This window comes from Coregonus clupeaformis, unplaced genomic scaffold (genome assembly GCF_020615455.1).
Source record: "Coregonus clupeaformis isolate EN_2021a unplaced genomic scaffold, ASM2061545v1 scaf0010, whole genome shotgun sequence".
Taxonomy (NCBI): Eukaryota; Metazoa; Chordata; class Actinopteri; order Salmoniformes; family Salmonidae; genus Coregonus; species Coregonus clupeaformis.
Genome location: NW_025533465.1, coordinates 409,994 through 428,850, shown reverse-complemented (window position 1 = coordinate 428,850; position 18,857 = coordinate 409,994). Strand labels below are relative to the sequence as shown.

Here is an 18,857-nt window from a genome sequence, read left to right as displayed (position 1 = left end):
TCAGCATTCTTTGTCCTCCAAACACGACGAGTTGAGTTTTTACCAAAAAGTTATATTTTGGTTTCATCTGACCATATGACATTCTCCCAATCCTCTTCTGGATCATCTAAATGCACTCTAGCAAACTTCAGACTGGCCTGGACATGTACTGGCTTAAGCAGGGGGACACGTCTGGCACTGCAGGATTTGAGTCCCTGGCGGCGTAGTGTGTTACTGATGGTAGGCTTTGTTACTTTGGTCCCAGCTCTCTGCAGGTCATTCACTAGGTCCCCCCATGTGGTTCTGGGATTTTTGCTCACCGTTCTTGTGATCATTTTGACCCCACGGGGTGAGATCTTGCGTGGAGCCCCAGATCGAGGGAGATTATAAGTGGTCTTGTATGTCTTCCATTTCCTAATAATTGCTCCCACAGTTGATTTCTTCAAACCAAGCTGCTTACCTATTGCAGATTCAGTCTTCCCAGCCTGGTGCAGGTCTACAATTTTGTTTCTGGTGTCCTTTGACAGCTCTTTGGTCTTGGCCATAGTGGAGTTTGGAGTGTGACTGTTTGAGGTTGTGGACAGGTGTCTTTTATACTGATAACAAGTTCAAACAGGTGCCATTAATACAGGTAACGAGTGGAGGACAGAGGAGCCACTTAAAGAAGAAGTTACAGGTCTGTGAGAGCCAGAAATCTTGCTTGTTTGTAGGTGACCAAATACTTATTTTCCACCATAATTTGCAAATAAATTCATAAAAAATCCTACAATGTGATTTTCTGGAAAAAAAATGCTCAATTTGTCTGTCGTAGTTGACGTGTACCTATGATGAAAATTACAGGCCTCTCTCATCTTTTTAAGTGGGAGAACTTGCACAATTGGTGGCTGACTAAATACTTTTTTCCCCCACTGTATATCATAATCATAATGCAGTGGGGAATTCTTATTAGGACATGTTGGTATAAAAATGTTTAGGGAGTGATAAGCCCTTGAATCATGGTGGCCCATGTTATCTTATCTCGAACAATGGGTGTGAGAAATGGTATTTCTTGTAAGGAAGGGTACCAGTGTGTTCCAATGCAAAGTCTTGGTGACCTCTGCAGTGAACCAATAGCCAGCCTACATGGACCTGTCCAATCCACAGCTGAAAGACAGTTGCTGGCAAAGGGTTCAATATGGGGACTGCAAAATGCCAGTGGTCAGCCAATACTGAGCCTAGCTCTGAGCAATAGGCCGAAATGTCACATATATTATGTCGCATCATCACTGTCAATGTGATAAAGATGAATAGAAAATATAAACAGATTCCATGCAATTTGGAAGCAAGTCAATGTCTGGCCAATGTCATTTCTCCTATCTCCGGTTATTGAGCCAATGGTTTACAATATCTTGCACATCCCATATTGAACTGAGAACTGAGACATAATCGACAGGAACTTGATGCATTGAAGATCATTATTTAGTTGTTGTACACTAGATCATCCAGATGTGAGATTCTTTTCTGAATACATTTTGTTATAAATGTAAATACTGTTCCAGTCGATCAAGAAAAGGTTGCAGAAATGCATAGAATATGATGGAGGAAAGGGTCTCAACTCTCATCAACTCTTCCTCAACCCTGAGTCAGATAATACAATTCCACAGAAGTGTTTTTCTTTTACAGCTCTAACAACCATTCAATCTCTCATTGTCACACTTCAACAGTTTTCTAATCCTTCACTAATGAATTCAATTAGACCAGTCACAGTCACAGGGCACAGGTCAGTGGAGATACAGTAGAAAGACAGGCAAATTAGCGAAACCACATGATTCAAATGCCCTTTATACTGTATATAATTGAGATGCCATTATGAACATACTGTATACTTAGTTTATTTAATGTCACTAAGCGCACAGTGCTTAAGTTATTAATGCATTAACGTTATAAAGCATATGAATTTGATATGATGTTGACTTAGATTCTAACACCTCTATTGTTAACTGAAACCACCTCACCTCAGCATGCTATCTCTAACACCATGCTTTCAATTATAAAAATAATAATCTCACAGCCTTTATATCTACATTTATCAATAACAACAACATTACATTGAAAGTCAAGGTGACATGTTGCTAGGGAACAAAACTGTTGAAGAGTGACTGCATCCAGTTGGAGCTGCAAACAGGTTATTAAGGCATGCTGGGTTATTCTTCTGGCCCTCCACTCCACCAACAGCTACCAGTGGGCAGCCTCCTGATCCCTCCCAATGTGCCACCTCTCTCCATATCTGACATGACCAATGAGATCTCTTATTTAGTTTTCACTGGTGTAAATGTCAAAATAATTTGTCCAGGGAACAAAATACATACAGCAGGGGAGCATACAGCCCTGACCATGGGGTTGTATTTACAAGGAATTGATTTGTCTGGCGCTGCTTTGAGCTTATCGATCATAACAACTCACAACAAGAGGGGAACTTCAGCTGGGGAGAGGAGGGCAGGAGAGAAGGGCAGGAGAGGAGGGCAGGAGAGGAGGGCAGGAGAGAAGGGAAGGAGAGGAGGGCAGGAGGGCTGGAGAGAAGGGCAGGAGAGGAGGGCAGGAGAGGAGAGGAGGGCAGGAGAGGAGGTCAGGAGAGGAGGACAGGAGAGAAGAGCAGGAGAGGAGGGCAGGAAAGAAGGGCAGGAGAGGAGGGCAGGAGAGAAGGGCAAGAGAGGAGGGCAGGAGGGCTGGAGGGCTGGAGAGGAGGGCAGGAGAGGAGGGCAGGAGAGAAGGGCATGAGAGGAGGGCAGGAGAGGAGGGCAGGAGAGGAGGGCAGGAGAGAAAGGCAGGAGAGGAGGGCAGGAGAGGAGGGGAGGAGAGAAGGGCAGGAGAGGAGGGCAGGAGGGCTGGAGAGAAGGGCAGGAGAGGAGGGCAGGAGGGCTGGAGAGAAGGGCAGGATAGGAGGGCTGGAGAGAAGGGCAGGAGAGGAGGGCAGGAGAGGAGAGGAGGGCAGGAGGGGTGGAGAGGAGGGCAGGAGAGGAGGGCAGGAGAGGAGAGCAGGAGGGCTGGAGAGGAAGGGAAGGAGAGGAGGGCATGAGAGGAGGGCAGGAGAGGAGGGCAGGAGAGAAGAGCAGGAGAGAAGGGCAGGAGAGAAGGGCAGGAGAGGAGGGCAGGAGATAAAGGCAGGAGAGGAGGGCAGGAGAGGAGGGCGGGAGAGAAGGGAAGGAGAGGAGAGCAGGCGAGAAAGGCAGGAGAGGAGGGCATGAGAGGAGGGCAGGAGAGAAAGGCAGGAGAGGAGGGCAGGAGAGGAGGGCATGAGGGCTGGAGGGCTGGAGAGGAGGGAAGGAGAAGAAGGCAGGAGAGAAGGGCAGGAGAGGAGGGCAGGAGAGGAAGGCAGGAGAGAAGGGCAGGGGAGGAGGGCAGGAGAGGAGGGCAGGAGGGCTGGAGAGGAGGGCAGGAGAGGAAGGCAGGAGAGGAGGGCAGGAGAGAAGGGCAGGAGAGGAGGGCAGGAGAGGAGGGCAGGAGGGCTGGAGAGGAGGGCAGGAGAGGAGGGCAGGAGAGAAGGGCAGGAGAGGAGGGCAGGAGAGTAGGGCAGGAGAGAAGGGCAGGAGAGAAGGGCAGGAGAGGAGGGCAGGAGAGGAGGGCAGGAGGGCTGGAGAGGAGGGCAGGAGAGGAGGGCAGGAGAGAAGGGCAGGAGAGGAGGGCAGGAGAGAAGGGCAGGAGAGGAGGGCAGGAGAGGAGGGCAGGAGAGAAGGGCAGGAGAGAAGGGCAGGAGAGGAGGGCAGGAGGGCTGGAGAGAAGGGCAGGGGAGGAGGGCAGGAGAGGAGGGCTGGAGAGGAGGGCTGGAGAGGAGGGCAGGAGAGGAAGGCAGGAGAGGAGGGCAGGGTAGGAGAGAAGGGCAGGAGAGGAGGGCAGGAGGGCTGGAGAGGAGGGCAGGAGAGGAGGGCAGGAGGGCTGGAGAGGAGGGCAGGAGAGGAGGGCAGGAGAGAAGGGCAGGAGGAGGGCAGGAGAGAAGGGCAGGAGAGGAGGGCAGGAGAGGAGCGCAGGAGGAAGAAAGAAGAAAGATACAAATGTGTTTGCCAGAAATGGTCCCTAATTGGTGAGCCGTGTTATCTTCTGTGCAGGGATTGTTTAATGTCTCGGCCCACGCCGCATATGAGAACGAGCTTGCTGAGAATCAGCAGCTTCCAATTAGGGTGGGTTGGAAGTAATGTGTCTGAATTCTCTCTGTGCAGCTGCTTGATTATATGTTTTTTTGGCCTGCAAATGAAATGCAGTGAGGTGTCTTCACTGACGCAGAGTCTGGTAATTTGCAACCGGCTGTGCCTCTCTCTCAGCTGTCAGGTAAATGCCACAGAAATGATTGAGTCTTCAAGTATCTTCAATAGACAACATCTTGCAAAACAACAATTACATCTAAAACACCCATATCATTAGGTCCAGTAAACCAAACCAATCTTGTTCTATCTTGAACAGGGTATAGGCTACTGTATTGTCAATTGACAGTTTTCTATTCTGAAGCAGTGTGTATTATTATTTGTTAGGATCAGCTTTCCTTTGCAGATGGTCCCCCAGTGGTGGACTTGCTATAGAGTGAAGGATTTCAGGGAAAGAAAAAGCCACAGTGGATCACAATCCTTCTCCCCTTGAGTCCCTTGGATGAGTCATCTGTGTGCGCAGTGCGGGGGGGGCTGAGGTGAGGAGGAACGTGCTCTGGGGCAAAAATACAAACAGCTGGTTCTCACTATTGTAGAGCAACACCATCGCTCCCATCATGGGCCGTTGTCATGACAGTTACACACGCATGTGGCAGAATGCACTTTGTAATAGGTCAGATGTTAAAGCCCAAACCCCACGCATTACATTTGCATTGTGGTGACAGTTTAATAACGCTCCTGTCACGGGCTCGTGGAAATGACTGGAGAGGAATCAGTGGAATAGTATCAAATACATCAAACACATGGTTTCCAAGTGTTTGATGCCATTCCATTTGCTCCGTTCCAGCCATTATTGAGCCGTTCTCCCCTCAGCAGCCTCCACTGGCTCCTGTGGCTTTGTTTCCAATGCTCTCAACGCCCACCCATGTCTCTGAGATGTGAGCGCGGAAGAGAAGGAAAAAAACTGCCTAATTGTCACACTCCCTTGATAACACAAAGCATTTGTTAGTATAGTGATTCACAGAGATGAGAGTAAAGAAAGTATGAGATTCAATTAAGGTAAAGATGTACGTGATCTTGAAATAAATCAATTTAGCTCCTTATAACCAGCTTACAATATCCTTGCAAGAGCTTTTACCTGGCTTGATGGTAATACAGTACAGATTTAAACAATGATTTAATAATAATGGATAAATCATGGACAATAAACCTACATTACAACTCTTTAATTAGACAAGCACTCTAAACCAGTACAATATTTACAACCAGAAGTTCTGACATTCTAAGCCACAAAAAATTATAACAATTAGGCTAATCACAAACAACTCCCATAGCCATTAGGATCATAAATGTGAAAATACATTTTCAGTTTTCCACCCTGATAATGTGCTACTACGAGACAGCTTGGCTTAAACCATTGTAGAGAATTCAACATAAATATACAGAGCATTGTGAATGAGCTGTTACATTGAGCAGACTGTGCTCATTGATAGATGTCAGGTTATAGAGTGTTATGTAATAGAATCATCAGCAGACAGTTGATTTCAAGACATATTATCTAATTCAAAAGGGGAGAAATTCTGATCTCCATTATGCTTGGAAAGTTGTCCTTGATACTCTGAGATATTTGTCATTGCCACATTCACAGTACATGGTTTTCACTATCACACATTTACCTCTACTGTCACAAAAAATGACAAGTATCGCAAATTAGCAACAACAGCAATTCCCTTCGGACCAATCAGCATAATAGAAAGTAAGGGGAAACAAAAAAAGCAAAACATGGCATTTTAAACTGAAATGGAAACAAGGTTACCATTTTGAAAGAAGAAGGCATTCCAGCAATCAGGCACAGCTACTGACAGGGTCGCTACCACAGTAAAGCAGCTAGTCCAGAGGGGAGATACCAAGGGGCCAAATGACTGAGAGAGGGGGATCTTTTTTAGCTCCTTTTTTCACCTGGCATGGAAGCCAAGCAAGCAGTGGCCTTTAACAAGGTTAAGCAGTGTCATTGTTAGCCGTGACCATGTAAAATGTCACCAAAAGAGTGAAGTTTGCTAGTCATAGCAGTCTACAATGCCCAGGGAAATGAAGTGTCAAGCTCTAATGCATTGGAGAGGGATAATTGCACAGTCATAGCAACACATAATACTGTCTAATTACTTTAATTGGACAGAGACCATTTGAATAAGATAATTGCCATTAACCTGGTGCTCAACGACTCTCCTGCTGCAGAGCTTTTAAACGTAGTCACTCACCGTGTCAAATCACAATACAAGTTTTACAGACAGTTTTCCATAGATTATCTGTACATCCGCAAATATACACCAACCATCTAAGGGTTGCCAGATAGTCATTTCCAGGACCTGACCCACATTTGCTAGAGATAAAAATAATGTATCAGACTGGAAACGTTCTGTTGTAATTTTCACTCTGTCCAAAGGATAGTACCACTGTTCGTTACTTGAAACATGGTTACAGACCAGAATACTTATTTTGACCATTGTGAAGAGGAAGATATGTGTTGATGTATGGACTGGGCTGAGTCAAGTAGGCTATATACTTTATCAGGAAATTATCAGCCTGTTATATTAAATTAAGTGCCATTTGATATAGACCAGATGGAGAATTCAAAAATGAAGATTTCTTAAATAAAGACTTACTAAAGTGCAAAAAATCTGCATTTTGACATGTCCCTACCTGCACCCTCTGTGACTTCTAGGAAGATTTTTAACCCTTACATTTCACCATCATTGTAAAGCCCTAGTTATTTTGTTGCTTTGACAAAGTCATTTCTGAAGATTATTATTTATTTCATGTGATTAGTGAATAATTTACATCTGTCCCTCATTTTAAGGTCAACCCTGTTACGTGAACTGAACTCTGGTTTTAATATGGTGAAACTATTCCTTTTTAAATATTTTTTTTTTCAAAAGAAACATTCAATTCATATTCAAATCATAGTGTAAAAGTAGGTGAGCTGGTTCTACTCTTTTTGGCAATTTCCTGGTGTTCTGTGGTGGGAAACTGAGCAGTTCAAGCATAACAGGTTAACCTTGTTACCCATAGATAGACAGGCTAGATATTGTTGAATATATATATTTTTATTGTGAAGCTTGAATTAAATTGCCACTCCCTGTTGCACACAACAAACTTCTATTCCATGTGACAAGCGGATTTGTGGGTGATTTAAGATTAAATCGTCAACCCTGTTGCGGTCAACCCTGTTACTTTATTTGGAACTTGATAGGCACTTACTATAGTAATTTTTGTATTTAACCTCTTGAGATGGGAAAACTAGTTTTTTTATTAAGTTGAACATGTGCTCTTTATGACAGAATTTAAAAATGAGTTGAAATCTACACTTCTCAAAATGCACTGAATTGGTGCAACAACCCAGCAAAAGATTAATTGATGGAACACAGTCCTAACTCTACCTGTCACTGTACATATGTTTATGGTTATAGTCTAAGTATGAGAGCTCCGTCTGCCCGCTCGACACAAATAACCCCATCCAGACACCAACAAAGTGTCTCTGTCTCTCCACAGGGCAGGGAGTCTACATGACAGAGCATGTGAAGCCGCAGCACTCCTTCAGAATGGTGAGGCCGGTTTTGGTGACGAAGGGAGTGGACGAAGTCTGCTGGGCTTTGGAGGTCATCCTTCGGTCCTCTGTGACATCTGGGAAAAAAAGAGACATCATTATCATCATCATTGTCATCAGCACCATCAGCATGGTTAATGTTGTTATCATATTTTAACTTGGTTCAATCAATGTGACTTGGACTAATTGCACAAAAGGAAGCTTCATATTTGAGCCTCGACTACACAGCACTATGGTAACACATTTGCACATACTTTTTTTCTTCGAGGTCTTGGGAAATTTAGACTGTAAGAAATCAGCCATTTCTTTGTCCTCCTCTCTCTCCCTGTTGAAGGAGATTGAGTGGTGTATGCACAGTTAACAACAGGGAAAATCTTCCACTATATCTTTCACAGCCACTGTTGACATAAAACACAGTCATACACAAGAATGCACGCACACACACAAAATTAACAAATAACCAACCAAACAACTGGATAGAGACAAAGAGGCTCACATGAACACTTCCAACATTTGTTCATATGTGTGGATGGTGTGAATTCACTTTAACAATAAATCATTTTCTCTTTATGGTTTTCTACTGTCAACATCACTTTACTGTAAATTATTAAGTATCTGCTTCCCACGTATCACCCACCTTTCTGAGATCTGTCAAAAGTGTCACTCAGACTTGTAGTCAGAGAAGCAGGGCTGCCTAACATGCAAGACAGCTAATTTAGCGCTCTAAACAAATGCAAGGGGCTTGCACAGCAACATGGAGGAATGGTCACAAACAGGTTCCGATACAGTATGACTCAGAGGTGACAACTGAGTCACCAATATTAATGGTCACTAGATGCTACTTCGGCAACATGTTTAGTTATAGTATCCCTTGCCTTTAAGAACATGATGGCCCACACTTCCTTGACTTTAAGATCATGGCAGCCCTCACCTGAGCCTCTCAAACTCCACGTCATCCACCAGGAAGTCCCTGGTCTCCACCAGCTTGTGGATCTGCTGCAGCAGCTCCTCCTCCCTCTGCCGGTCCTCGTTGGATTTGTCTGTGTCTGGAGTCATACAGACAGTATAGTCATGGAGTGGTCATACAGCAGTCATAAACGGTTCATATAGTAACCATAGATGCTAGGAATCATTAAGCATTCACACAGCTCCAGTTCAAGATTAAGCACCAGGCAAATTAAGCTTAGGCTGATGGATCTGTAACCACCAGATGACTGTGCATGGTGTTGCTGTTACAATAATACTGAGAAAGGGGCGTGGATAGCATTACCACTGGATCTAACCTACAAAATGTGAGATAATACAGAAAGAGGCTGGAGTTGAAACATTGAAATGATAAGCTGAGATAATGAGGAGGTTGTGCTCCAAATCTTCTGCTTTTCTGTACTGCAAATGTTTTATTATTGGTTTTCCTAGAGCACTACCTGGACTATGAGCCCTTTTAATGGAGATATTCCCTCATTTTCTGCCACAGTGAGTGTGTGTGCGCTCTATAATGTGAATTGAACACCTCACCTCACACAGAGAGAGACACTCTTAGAAAAAAGGTGCTATCTAGAAACGAAAAGGGTTCTTCGGCTGTCCCCATAGGAGAACCCTTTGAATAACCCTTTTTGGTTCAGATAGAACCCTTTTGGGTTCCATGTAAAACCCTTTCCACAGAGGGTTCTACATGGAACCCAAAACGGTTCTACCTGGAACAAAAAAGGGTTCTACCTTGAACCAAAAAGGGTTCTCCTATGGGGACAGCCGAAGAACCCTTTTGGAACCCTTTTTTCTAAGAGTGTATGGTAGCCTACTTGAAACAGACACCAGCTTCTGAAGTTCTTTTTTCAGCCGTGTGATTTCCTTGCAAAGCTGAATGTCGTCCATCCTGAGGGGAAAAAATGGAGGAATCCATTTCATTCTCAATCATAAACCACATTGATATACTTCAAAGGAAATATATATTCACAGCTGTTTAGTATGAGCCAGGGGAAGAGAACCCAGGACAAGGTGAGAATTGGATCCTGTCACGTATCGACTGTCAGTACAATGGCTGTTCTTCTCCCTGTACCACACTTAGTCTGACAGTCAGGAATCAATCCTAATTTCTCTTATTGACAGAACAATTGAAACCCATACAAAATGCTTCAATACAGAGGATGGAGAGATTGTAGTCTTAAAGATACAATCATGCTGGCTCCAGTGTTGAGTGGTCTCTCTGAAGGCACTGTGGCTTGCATGTATAGCCCCACATTAGGGTTAACACTGAAGAACACAGACAGTCACTACTATGTGAATTGAACACCTCACCTCACACAGAGAGAGTCACTCTTAGAAAAAAGGTGCTGCTGGACAGTAATAAGGATTGTGACATAGAGGACCTTCTGATGTGATCACCCTTCCCTTGGGACCACAATGTGTCAGACAACCCTGCAGTTGTCCCTGAGGCAAAACCTGAGGCAAAACTTCCCATCAAGCCCTCAGCTTCTGCAATAACTCCTCTATTACAACAGTGGTCAATATAACAACAGCGAATTATAGCAATTTTCAAAAGATTGCTGCTGAGTGAAAAAACTGTCTGACAGGCAGGCAGAGCTAGGAGACAGGGAGAGATACTCTAGATGAGTGTAGAGATAATGGCTTCTATAAAATTAAATAAAAAGTGACTCCTCAACGATTCGAACACAGTACATTTAAATGGCCAAATACATAGTAAAATGTAATGCTATAGAATTGAAGCGATTTCCATTTCAGCTTGGTAAACATAGACATAATAACAATAACCATATTAGCCTATCCTACAGACAGAAACCACTTCAGTGTAAATGGCGAATGAAATTAGCTTTCTCCTCTTCTCAGGAGGACTGAAATGATTGTTGGCTGAGGGTTTATTAGCTGAAACAACTGATGCCACAGGGCCTCTGAGAATGAGTCACTCCCCATCTCTCTGAGCTGCAGCTGCATCATATCTCATTTCACTGATTGACTCAGGTAGGGAGGTTTAAGTAAACAATACTGGTCAGACACTCTTACAGATGTGGCTATTCCCACTGGAATTCTAATGAGGCTCTGGATAACTGGGCTTTTCCATCGGACGATAAGAGGAAAATGACCTCCTAGATAAACATGCCCCCAGGCCTTTAAGCACAGGAAATGTGTTATTATTTTCAAGCCACTTCATAGGAGTGACCAATGCAGTAGCTGCATCACAGTTTATTTGCATGGAAATTGTGTATGTGCTTTAATATGGATTCCCTTTGTATTGCCCTGTCATTGTGTCTGAAGCTGCATCCCGACATTACAATAAATCTGCCTTTCACAATAAACCACCTTGCGGTGCCTACAGCATTAAAAAATAATACACACTGAACTGCATACACCTAATGCACTGCATGCAAATGAGAGTTCTTATTTAATTCCATAAGCAAACCATGTCATGTTATTAGTTTTTAATTTCACTTCCACCTAAGTAGATAAGAAAACAAGCTACTTTCCACATCAGAAACCTAACAGTAATTACTTTTCCACATGAAAACAAAGGTACATTGCTTGTTATTATGCTATCACTGTTCAGTTTCTCTCTGTTAGAGCTGTGGTCAGCCTTGAAAAGACCTTGAGCTCTGCAGCGACTGGTGTCAATATGCTCCTGTCCCAAATGATGAAAAAGGAGGAATCACAGATACAGTAAGAAGTGAGAAAAGCTCTCTCTGTGCCGCTGTGCTCATCTACTTAACGGTGAGCGGAAGTACGGCTGTTTACCAGGCCAATAGTGATTACTGTTAGTGTGTAGGGTTAGTGTTCAGTAATCATATTTCATCTCACAGAAATCCCATAGAAATCCCATTTACTTTGTTTAAAGGGTTGCTTATATGTAAGCTCCAACCCAGAAAGGTGAGGTCTGGAGGAGGAACAGTGAGAATATAGCCTCCCCAGCAACTGGACCTCCCCATACCCAGCATCATTATCCTTTCTCTCGGAGTCTCTCCCCGCTCTCTCCTACACATGTCACAATAATGAAGAAGAAACATTACAGCAAAGGGGATCAGACAGAGAAAAGTATAAAACTGTTTATTTTCAGAACAAAGTCCATGTGCAGTGTCGAGACAAAAGTGTGTAGGAGCTGAGCTGGTCGACTAATAGGAGAGCAGACAATGTGCTGCTGTCCTCTCTACACAGTATTCGCCTTCATGCACTTGGTCACTCCCATCGCTAGATGCTGTCATATGTGGAGCGTCACCAAGTCAGAGGGGATCACTGTCGAACTCTAATGAGCCCTGTGAAAACCTACTACAGTACAACCACAACCCATTCCACAAGGAGCCAAGGCATGGATGTTACAGTGAGGGGGAAAAAGTATTTGATCCCGGCTGATTTTGTACGTTTGCCCACTGACAAAGAAATGATCAGTCTATCATTTTAATGGTAGGTTTATTTGAATAGTGAGAGACAGAATAACAACAACAAAAAACCCAGAAAAACGCATGTCAAAAATGTTATAAATTGATTTGCATTTTATTGAGGGAAATAAGTATTTGACCCCCTCTCAATCAGAAAGATTTCTGGCTCCCAGGTGTCGTTTATACAGGTAACGAGCTGAGATTAGGAGCACACTCTTAAAGGGAGTGCTCCTAATCTCATCGTGTTACCTGTATAAAAGACACCTGTCCACAGAAGCAATCAATCAATCAGATTCAAAACTCTTCACCATGGCCAAGACCAAAGAGCTCTCCACGGATGTCAGGGACAAGATTGTAGACCTACACAAGGCTGGAATGGGATACAAGACCATCGCCAAGCAGGTGAGAAGGTGACAACAGTTGGTGCGATTATTCGCAAATGGAAGAAACACAAAAGACCTGTCAATCTCCCTCGGCCTGGGGCTCCATGCAAGATCTCACCTCGAGGAGTTGCAATGATCATGAGAACGGTGAGGAATCAGCCCAGAACTACACGGGAGGATCTTGTCAATGATCTCAAGGCAGCTGGGACCATAGTCACCAAGAAAACAATTGGTAACACACTACGCCGTGAAGGACTGAAATCCTGCAGCGCCCGCAAGGTCCCCCTGCTCAAGAAAGCACATATACAGGTCCGTCTGAAGTTTGCCAATGAACATCTGAATGATTCAGAGGAGAACTGGGTGAAAGTGTTGTGGTCAGATGAGACCAAAATCGAGCTCTTTGGCATCAACTCAACTCGCCGTGTTTGGAGGAGGAGGAATGCTGCCTATGACCCCAAGAACACCATCCCCACCGTCAAACATGGAGGTGGAAACATTATGCTTTGGGGGTGTTTTTCTGCTAAGGGGAAAGGACAACTTCACCGCATCAAAGGGACGATGGACGGGGCCATGTACCGTCAAATCTTGGGTGAGAACCTCCTTCCCTCAGCCAGGGCATTGAAAATGGGTCGTGGATGGGTATTCCAGCATGACAATGACCCAAAACACACGGCCAAGGCAACAAAGGAGTGGCTCAAGAAGAAGCACATTAAGGTCCTGGAGTGGCCTAGCCAGTCTCCAGACCTTAATCCCATAGAAAATATGTGGAGGGAGCTGAAGGTTCGGAGTTGTCAAACGTCAGCCTCAAACCTTAATGACTTGGAGAAGATCTGCAAAGAGGAGTGGGACAAAATCCCTCCTGAGATGTGTGCAAACCTGGTGGTCAACTACAAGAAACGTCTGACCTCTGTGATTGCCAACAAGGGTTTTGCCACCAAGTACTAAATCATGTTTTGCGGAGGGTCAAATACTTATTTCCCTCATTAAAATGCAAATAAATTTATAACATTTTTGACATGCGTTTTTTGGGATTTTGTTGTTGTTATTCTGTCTCTCCCTGTTCAAATAAACCTACCATTAAAATTATAGACTGATCATGTCTTTGTCAGTGGGCAAACATACAAAATCAGCAGGGGATCAAATACTTTTTTCCCTCACTGTATGTGTGAGACTGAAAAGGCCCAAAATGTGTATCCTGTTCTTCTACCTCATACTAGAGGGCTCTGATAAATCACCAAAAGATGTCAGAAACTGAGTGTTGGTGTGATTGGATAGTTATTTTAAAAAATGCTCACATGTATCTTAGTTCTGATTCCCTCCGTACCAGAACATCACGTATCCGCTCAATTCTGAAAAGCTCCCCTTCGATGTCATCTATTGTGATGGTGGAGTCCGCCATTGACACAATGTCTTCCTCTGCTGGAAGGGAAACAAGAAAACAAAGATACACTATATATACAAAAGTATGTGGACACCCCTTCAAATTAATGGATTCGGCTATTTCAGCCACACCCACTGCTGACAGGTGTATAAAATCGAGCACACAGCCATACAATCTCCATAGACAGTAGAATGGCCCGTACTGAAGAGCTCAGTGACTTTCAACGTGGCACCTTTCCAACAAGTTAGTTTGTCAAATTTCTGCCCTGCTAGAGCTGCCCACGTCAATTGTAAGTGCTGTTATTGTGAAGCGCGTTGCACGTAAAAATTGTCTCTTCTCAGTTGCGCACTAACTACTGAGTTCCAAACTGCCTCTGGAAGCAACGTCAGCACAAGAACTGTTTGGCCGGTGTAGGCCGTCATTGTAAATAAGAATGTGTCCTTAACTGACTTGCCTAGTTAAATAAAGGTTAAATAAAAAATTAATAAAAATAAAAACTGTTCGTTGGGATCTTCATGAAATGGGTTTCCATGTCTGAGCAGCCGCACACAAGCCTAAGATCACCATGTGCAATGCCAAGCGTCGGCTGGAGTGGTGTAAACCTCACCGCCATTGGACTCTGGAGCAGTGGAAACAAGTTCTCTGGAGTGATGAATCACGCTTCACCATCTGGCAATCCGACGGACGAATCTGGGTTTGGCGGATGCCAGGAGAACGCTACCTGCCCCAAAGCATAGTGCCAACTGTAAAGTTTGGTGGAGGAGGAATAATTGTCTGGGGCTGTTTTTCATGGTTGGGCTAGGCCCCTTAGTTCCAGTGAAGGGAAATATTAACGCTACAGCATACAATGACATTCTAGACGATTCTGTGCTTCCAACTTTATGGCAACAGTTTGTGGAAGGCCCTTTCCTCTTTCAGCATGACAATGCCCCCGTGCACAAAGCGAGGTCCATACAGAAATTGTTTGTCGAGGCTTTCCGAGTGGCGGAGCGGTCTAAGGCACTGCATCGCAGTGTTGCGGCGTCACTACAGCCTGGGGTTCGATCCCTGTGGCTGTGTCATTACTGTCTGTGACCGGGAATCCCATAGGGCGGCGCACAATTGGCCCAGCGTTGTCCGGGTTAGGGGAGGGTTTGGCTGGGTGGGCTTCACTTGGCTCATCGTGCTCTAGCGACTCCTTGTGGCGGGCCGGGTGCCTGCAGGCTGACTTCGATCGTTTCTTCTGACACATTGGTGCAGCTGGCTTCTGGGTTAAGCGGGCGGGTGTTAAGAAGCGCAGTTTGGCGGGTCATGTTTCGGAGGACGCATGACTCGACCTTCGCCTCTCCCGAGCCCGTTGGGGAGTTGCAGTGATGAGACAAGATCGTAATCACGAAATTGGGGAGAAAAAGGGGGTAAAAATTACAAAAATAAATACATAAATAATAATATGGTTTGTCGAGATCGGTGTGGAAGAACTTGACTGGCCTGCACAGAGCCCTGACCTCAACTCCATCAAACACCTTTGGGATGAATTAGAACACCGACTGTGAGTCAGGCCTAATCGCCCAACCTCACTAATGCTCTTGTGGCTGAATGGAAGCAATTCCCCGCAGCAATGTTCCAACATCTAGTGGAAAGCCTTCCCAGAAGAGTAGAGGCTGTTATAGCAGCAAAGGGGGGACCAACTCCATATTAATGCCCATGATTTTGGAATGAGATATTCGAAACGGGAACAAATGACTGTTTATTCTGCTCGCGCCACCTATCCCAGCACAACATGTCTTAGAAGAGAGAGGGAGGCCAGAGCAGAACTTTTCAAGTTTCATGTTTATTTGTCTCATGCCAAGTACAGTGAAATGCTTAATTTGCAAGCCCTACCCAACAGTGAAGTATTTAATATCAAAATAGTATAACTAATAAAAAACAAAACATGAGAAAAAAGAAATAAGAGAGGAAGCTATATACAGGGTCAGTGCCAGCACCTAATGTACAATGTACAGGGATACTGGAGTATTGAGTTAGATATGTACATGTAGGCAGGGATTAGGAGAAAGTGACTGATATCAGGATAAATAATAATAACAATAGTAAACAGTATGGCAGCAGCATAAGTGGTGGGTGTGTGTGTGCGTGGTGGTGAGTGTGTGTCTTCAGCCTGCCTTAATTATGGCATGTGTGCAGCATGCTTCCTGGGTTTCCTCCCCCAGTGGGACAGCATGGAGGGAATGTGCCTCTGAGTGGCACACTGCCAGGCTGGACAGAGACTCAGTGGTGCTGAGACTGGGATGGCATGACAGCAGCTCTCTCTGAACAGTTGACATCAGGATATTGATACATGTCTGAGTTTCATGAACAATGAGAAAGAATCTCAGACAATGAGACAGAAGACTGAGAATCAGTGACAATTAAAGTAGGAAATAGATGCTGAGCACCGACGGGCTAGTACATTTCTAGAATCTATAATGAACTGGTTAAGGTCATCAATTAAGTAGACTTGTGCAGTCTCATTAACATTTCCTCATTTGGCCCATCTCCAGCAGTGGTGCCAGGAGGGGGCCGGTCTGTTTCATTGGTCATAGTCTGTGAAGCGCTGTGATTGCTATCCGTGATGAGCTCCTAGTTTCCCAAGATGATATGAAACACTGAATATAATCATCTCCATTATAGTCATCTCAACCTGCAATGGCTAAGAACTGTCAAACATACATAAACAACATATACACTTAACTGGTGCATGAAGGTATGTTGGGGAACTACAAAGAAACAATTTGAAATTAGGACTAGTGATTTGCAATCAGTGATAATCATGTAGATTCCTCTTCATTTTGTCTAGAACTGCTCCATCCTACAACAGACGATGGGCTGGATAATTGGAATAAACCTTTCATTGCTCAGTGTAACGTTCTACGGACTTGCTTAGCAAGGCTGGGGATGAGTGAGAAAATTGAACATGATGGTGAGTGGAATTTGAGGCAGCTTGATGATGCCAAATGACTCAGATCTCAGCAGGGGATTAAAGGCTGAGATGTCCTTCTTCAGTCTATTGTTACAGAGGGGCTTTTCTTATCCAATGCTATTGTGTTCTTAGTCAACATTAGTTTAATGAGACAACTCAAAACACCTCCCAGAGTGAACTGCCCTGAAGAGTCAACAACTCCCTCTGACCTCTCAGACCTCCAGACGCCCAGGTTGACTCCTCACCACTTAAAAGCTCCTGATAGTTTTTTCAATGGGTCTTCACTAATTACGCATTTGACAAAATCCTCAGAGCAAGCTTGGTGTCTGTGTTTTGATCGTGAGTTGCCTGCTGTATGTGCCTTCCTCCGGAGGCAATTTTCTGCCCCTATTGTGAAAATTGCTCCTGACAATTGGATTTCCAAATGTCACTTTGGATGACCAGAGCTTTACCAGGGCTCTGTGTGTGGCTGGCTATACTCCATTCCTTTTCACCTTTGTGGAGACTCATCACTGTGTCTTCCTGTGTCACCTGTGAAGAGTCACTGCTAGAGGCAAAGGTGAGTGATATCCTCACACTGCATCTGTACAGACAGGGTAACACAATGAGTCAGGACAGCAGCATTTCAGGGCTTCTTTAAGGATACCAGTCCACTCTACTGAGCCCCTCTGCATACCAAAAACATTAAGAGGAAGTAAAAATAAAAGACTCCTCTTCTTCAACCTCAGCTCAAACACCCCCGATTTCCATCATTTTTTCCCTCATTCTCTTTTGCCTACTAATTCCAAGCAAAGTCGCTCTTTAGGTCGCCTTGCCACCCCCAGCCTTCAGATGTCATTTGAAAGTGTACTCCCCTGCTGTCTGCACTGCACAACCAGATTACATAAAGATCCTGGGAACATTTGCTCTGTTTTATGCCTTGTTGCACTAAGTTCTCTTTTCAGAAAATAAATGTCTCACTCTAAGATCTATCGATCTATCTTTCATCACGTCTCCCTGTCCTGGCTATTACTTCTAAATGCAGTAACATTATCCATGGTCCATGTTCATGAAATGATTCTACTAGTACAGACAGAAGAAGAAAAAACAGACAATACACAAGAATATCAGATCACTACTCCATTCCAGTCACCAATGAGTGTCCTTAACCCAGTCAAGTGTTGTTCATTTTATGATTAGCACATGGACCAGAGTAATATTTTGAGCCTTATAGCCATGAGGAAAATGACAATGATACATCTGACAGTGGCTTTAAGTTAGAAATGACCTCTGTGAATTCAGTATTTTGGTCACTGGTTGAAATTTCTATATATGGCATGCAGATACATACAAAGATTGTTAACATGTCCATAGTGTGGTTCAGTGAATAACCTTTAGTTCACATAGTCAAGGTTCTGGTGATAATAGGCAAATAGCCCAAGTTTTGAAACACTTTGATCTAATCTGGATTACTGCAAGTATTTCTATGTATAGGTGTAGCTCAATTCGAGTATCATATAATCTTCATAAAAAGTCTCTAAATCACAAAACATATTGGATTTTTGTAAAGAAAATTGTCTAAAACTGAAAGATTTCAGCACCAAGTCCTATCAAACTGAATTTATCCTCATGCAAAAAAACACAAGTAGAATAGATAATAAAAAGGTAGCCCGTATATCTACAACTTTCCATGCTACGCACTGTACATCATTAATCATTTTGCAAAGGCTCACCCTTCTTATCGGCTTTTCCATCCAATTTGGTGCGATCCAAAGACCCATATTGTTTGGAGAATTTTCGCTCCTTTTCCATTTCTTCGGTCTGAACGACTTCAGGCTGATAATAATAAATCAGTAGCAGATAAATAACCTTAGCCTACTTGAAAATGGAATTACACGGCGCCGCCTATTTATGTGGCCATATCGAAACACCATCACCACGTGGAGAATACCTGTTGAACGCTGGCGATGTATTTGCAGAATACAGTGGGATTTCAGCACCACGGACACAGCTCGAGTCGGATGACTGAAGTATAACGTGAAGCGCCACCTTGTGACTTGCAAAGGTACGGGGGGATAGAGAGGGTCTGGAGAGAC

The 18,857-nt window shown here is 44.1% G+C and overlaps 1 protein-coding gene across 1 annotated transcript; it reads right to left on the bottom strand.

Annotated features, from left to right (window-relative positions):
• Positions 1 to 7,362: 7,362 nt before the first annotated feature.
• Positions 7,363 to 18,798, bottom strand: LOC121551264 (bMERB domain-containing protein 1-like). Its single transcript, XM_041863834.2, has 6 exons — positions 18,495 to 18,798; positions 13,759 to 13,882; positions 9,498 to 9,571; positions 8,630 to 8,744; positions 7,953 to 8,023; positions 7,363 to 7,775 (listed from the first exon to the last, which is right to left on the bottom strand). Exons 1-6 carry the CDS (start codon positions 18,571 to 18,573, stop codon positions 7,654 to 7,656), a joined length of 585 nt encoding a protein of 194 aa, XP_041719768.1. The 5' UTR covers positions 18,574 to 18,798; the 3' UTR covers positions 7,363 to 7,653.
• Between the last annotated feature and the right edge of the window lie 59 nt (positions 18,799 to 18,857).

What these genes read in the sequence shown, in the direction of transcription:
- LOC121551264 (XM_041863834.2), bottom strand. Translation starts at nt 18,573, where the DNA reads ATGGAAAAGGAGCGAAAATTCTCCAAACAATATGGGTCTTTGGATCGC. An exon ending in GAATCAGAACTAAGATACAT is followed by an intron (nt 9,572 to 13,758) that starts GTGAGCATTTTT and finishes TTTTCCCCTCAG; the next exon opens with GATGGACGACATTCAGCTTT. An exon ending in GAAGCTGGTGTCTGTTTCAA is followed by an intron (nt 8,745 to 9,497) that starts GTAGGCTACCAT and finishes GTATGACTCCAG; the next exon opens with ACACAGACAAATCCAACGAG.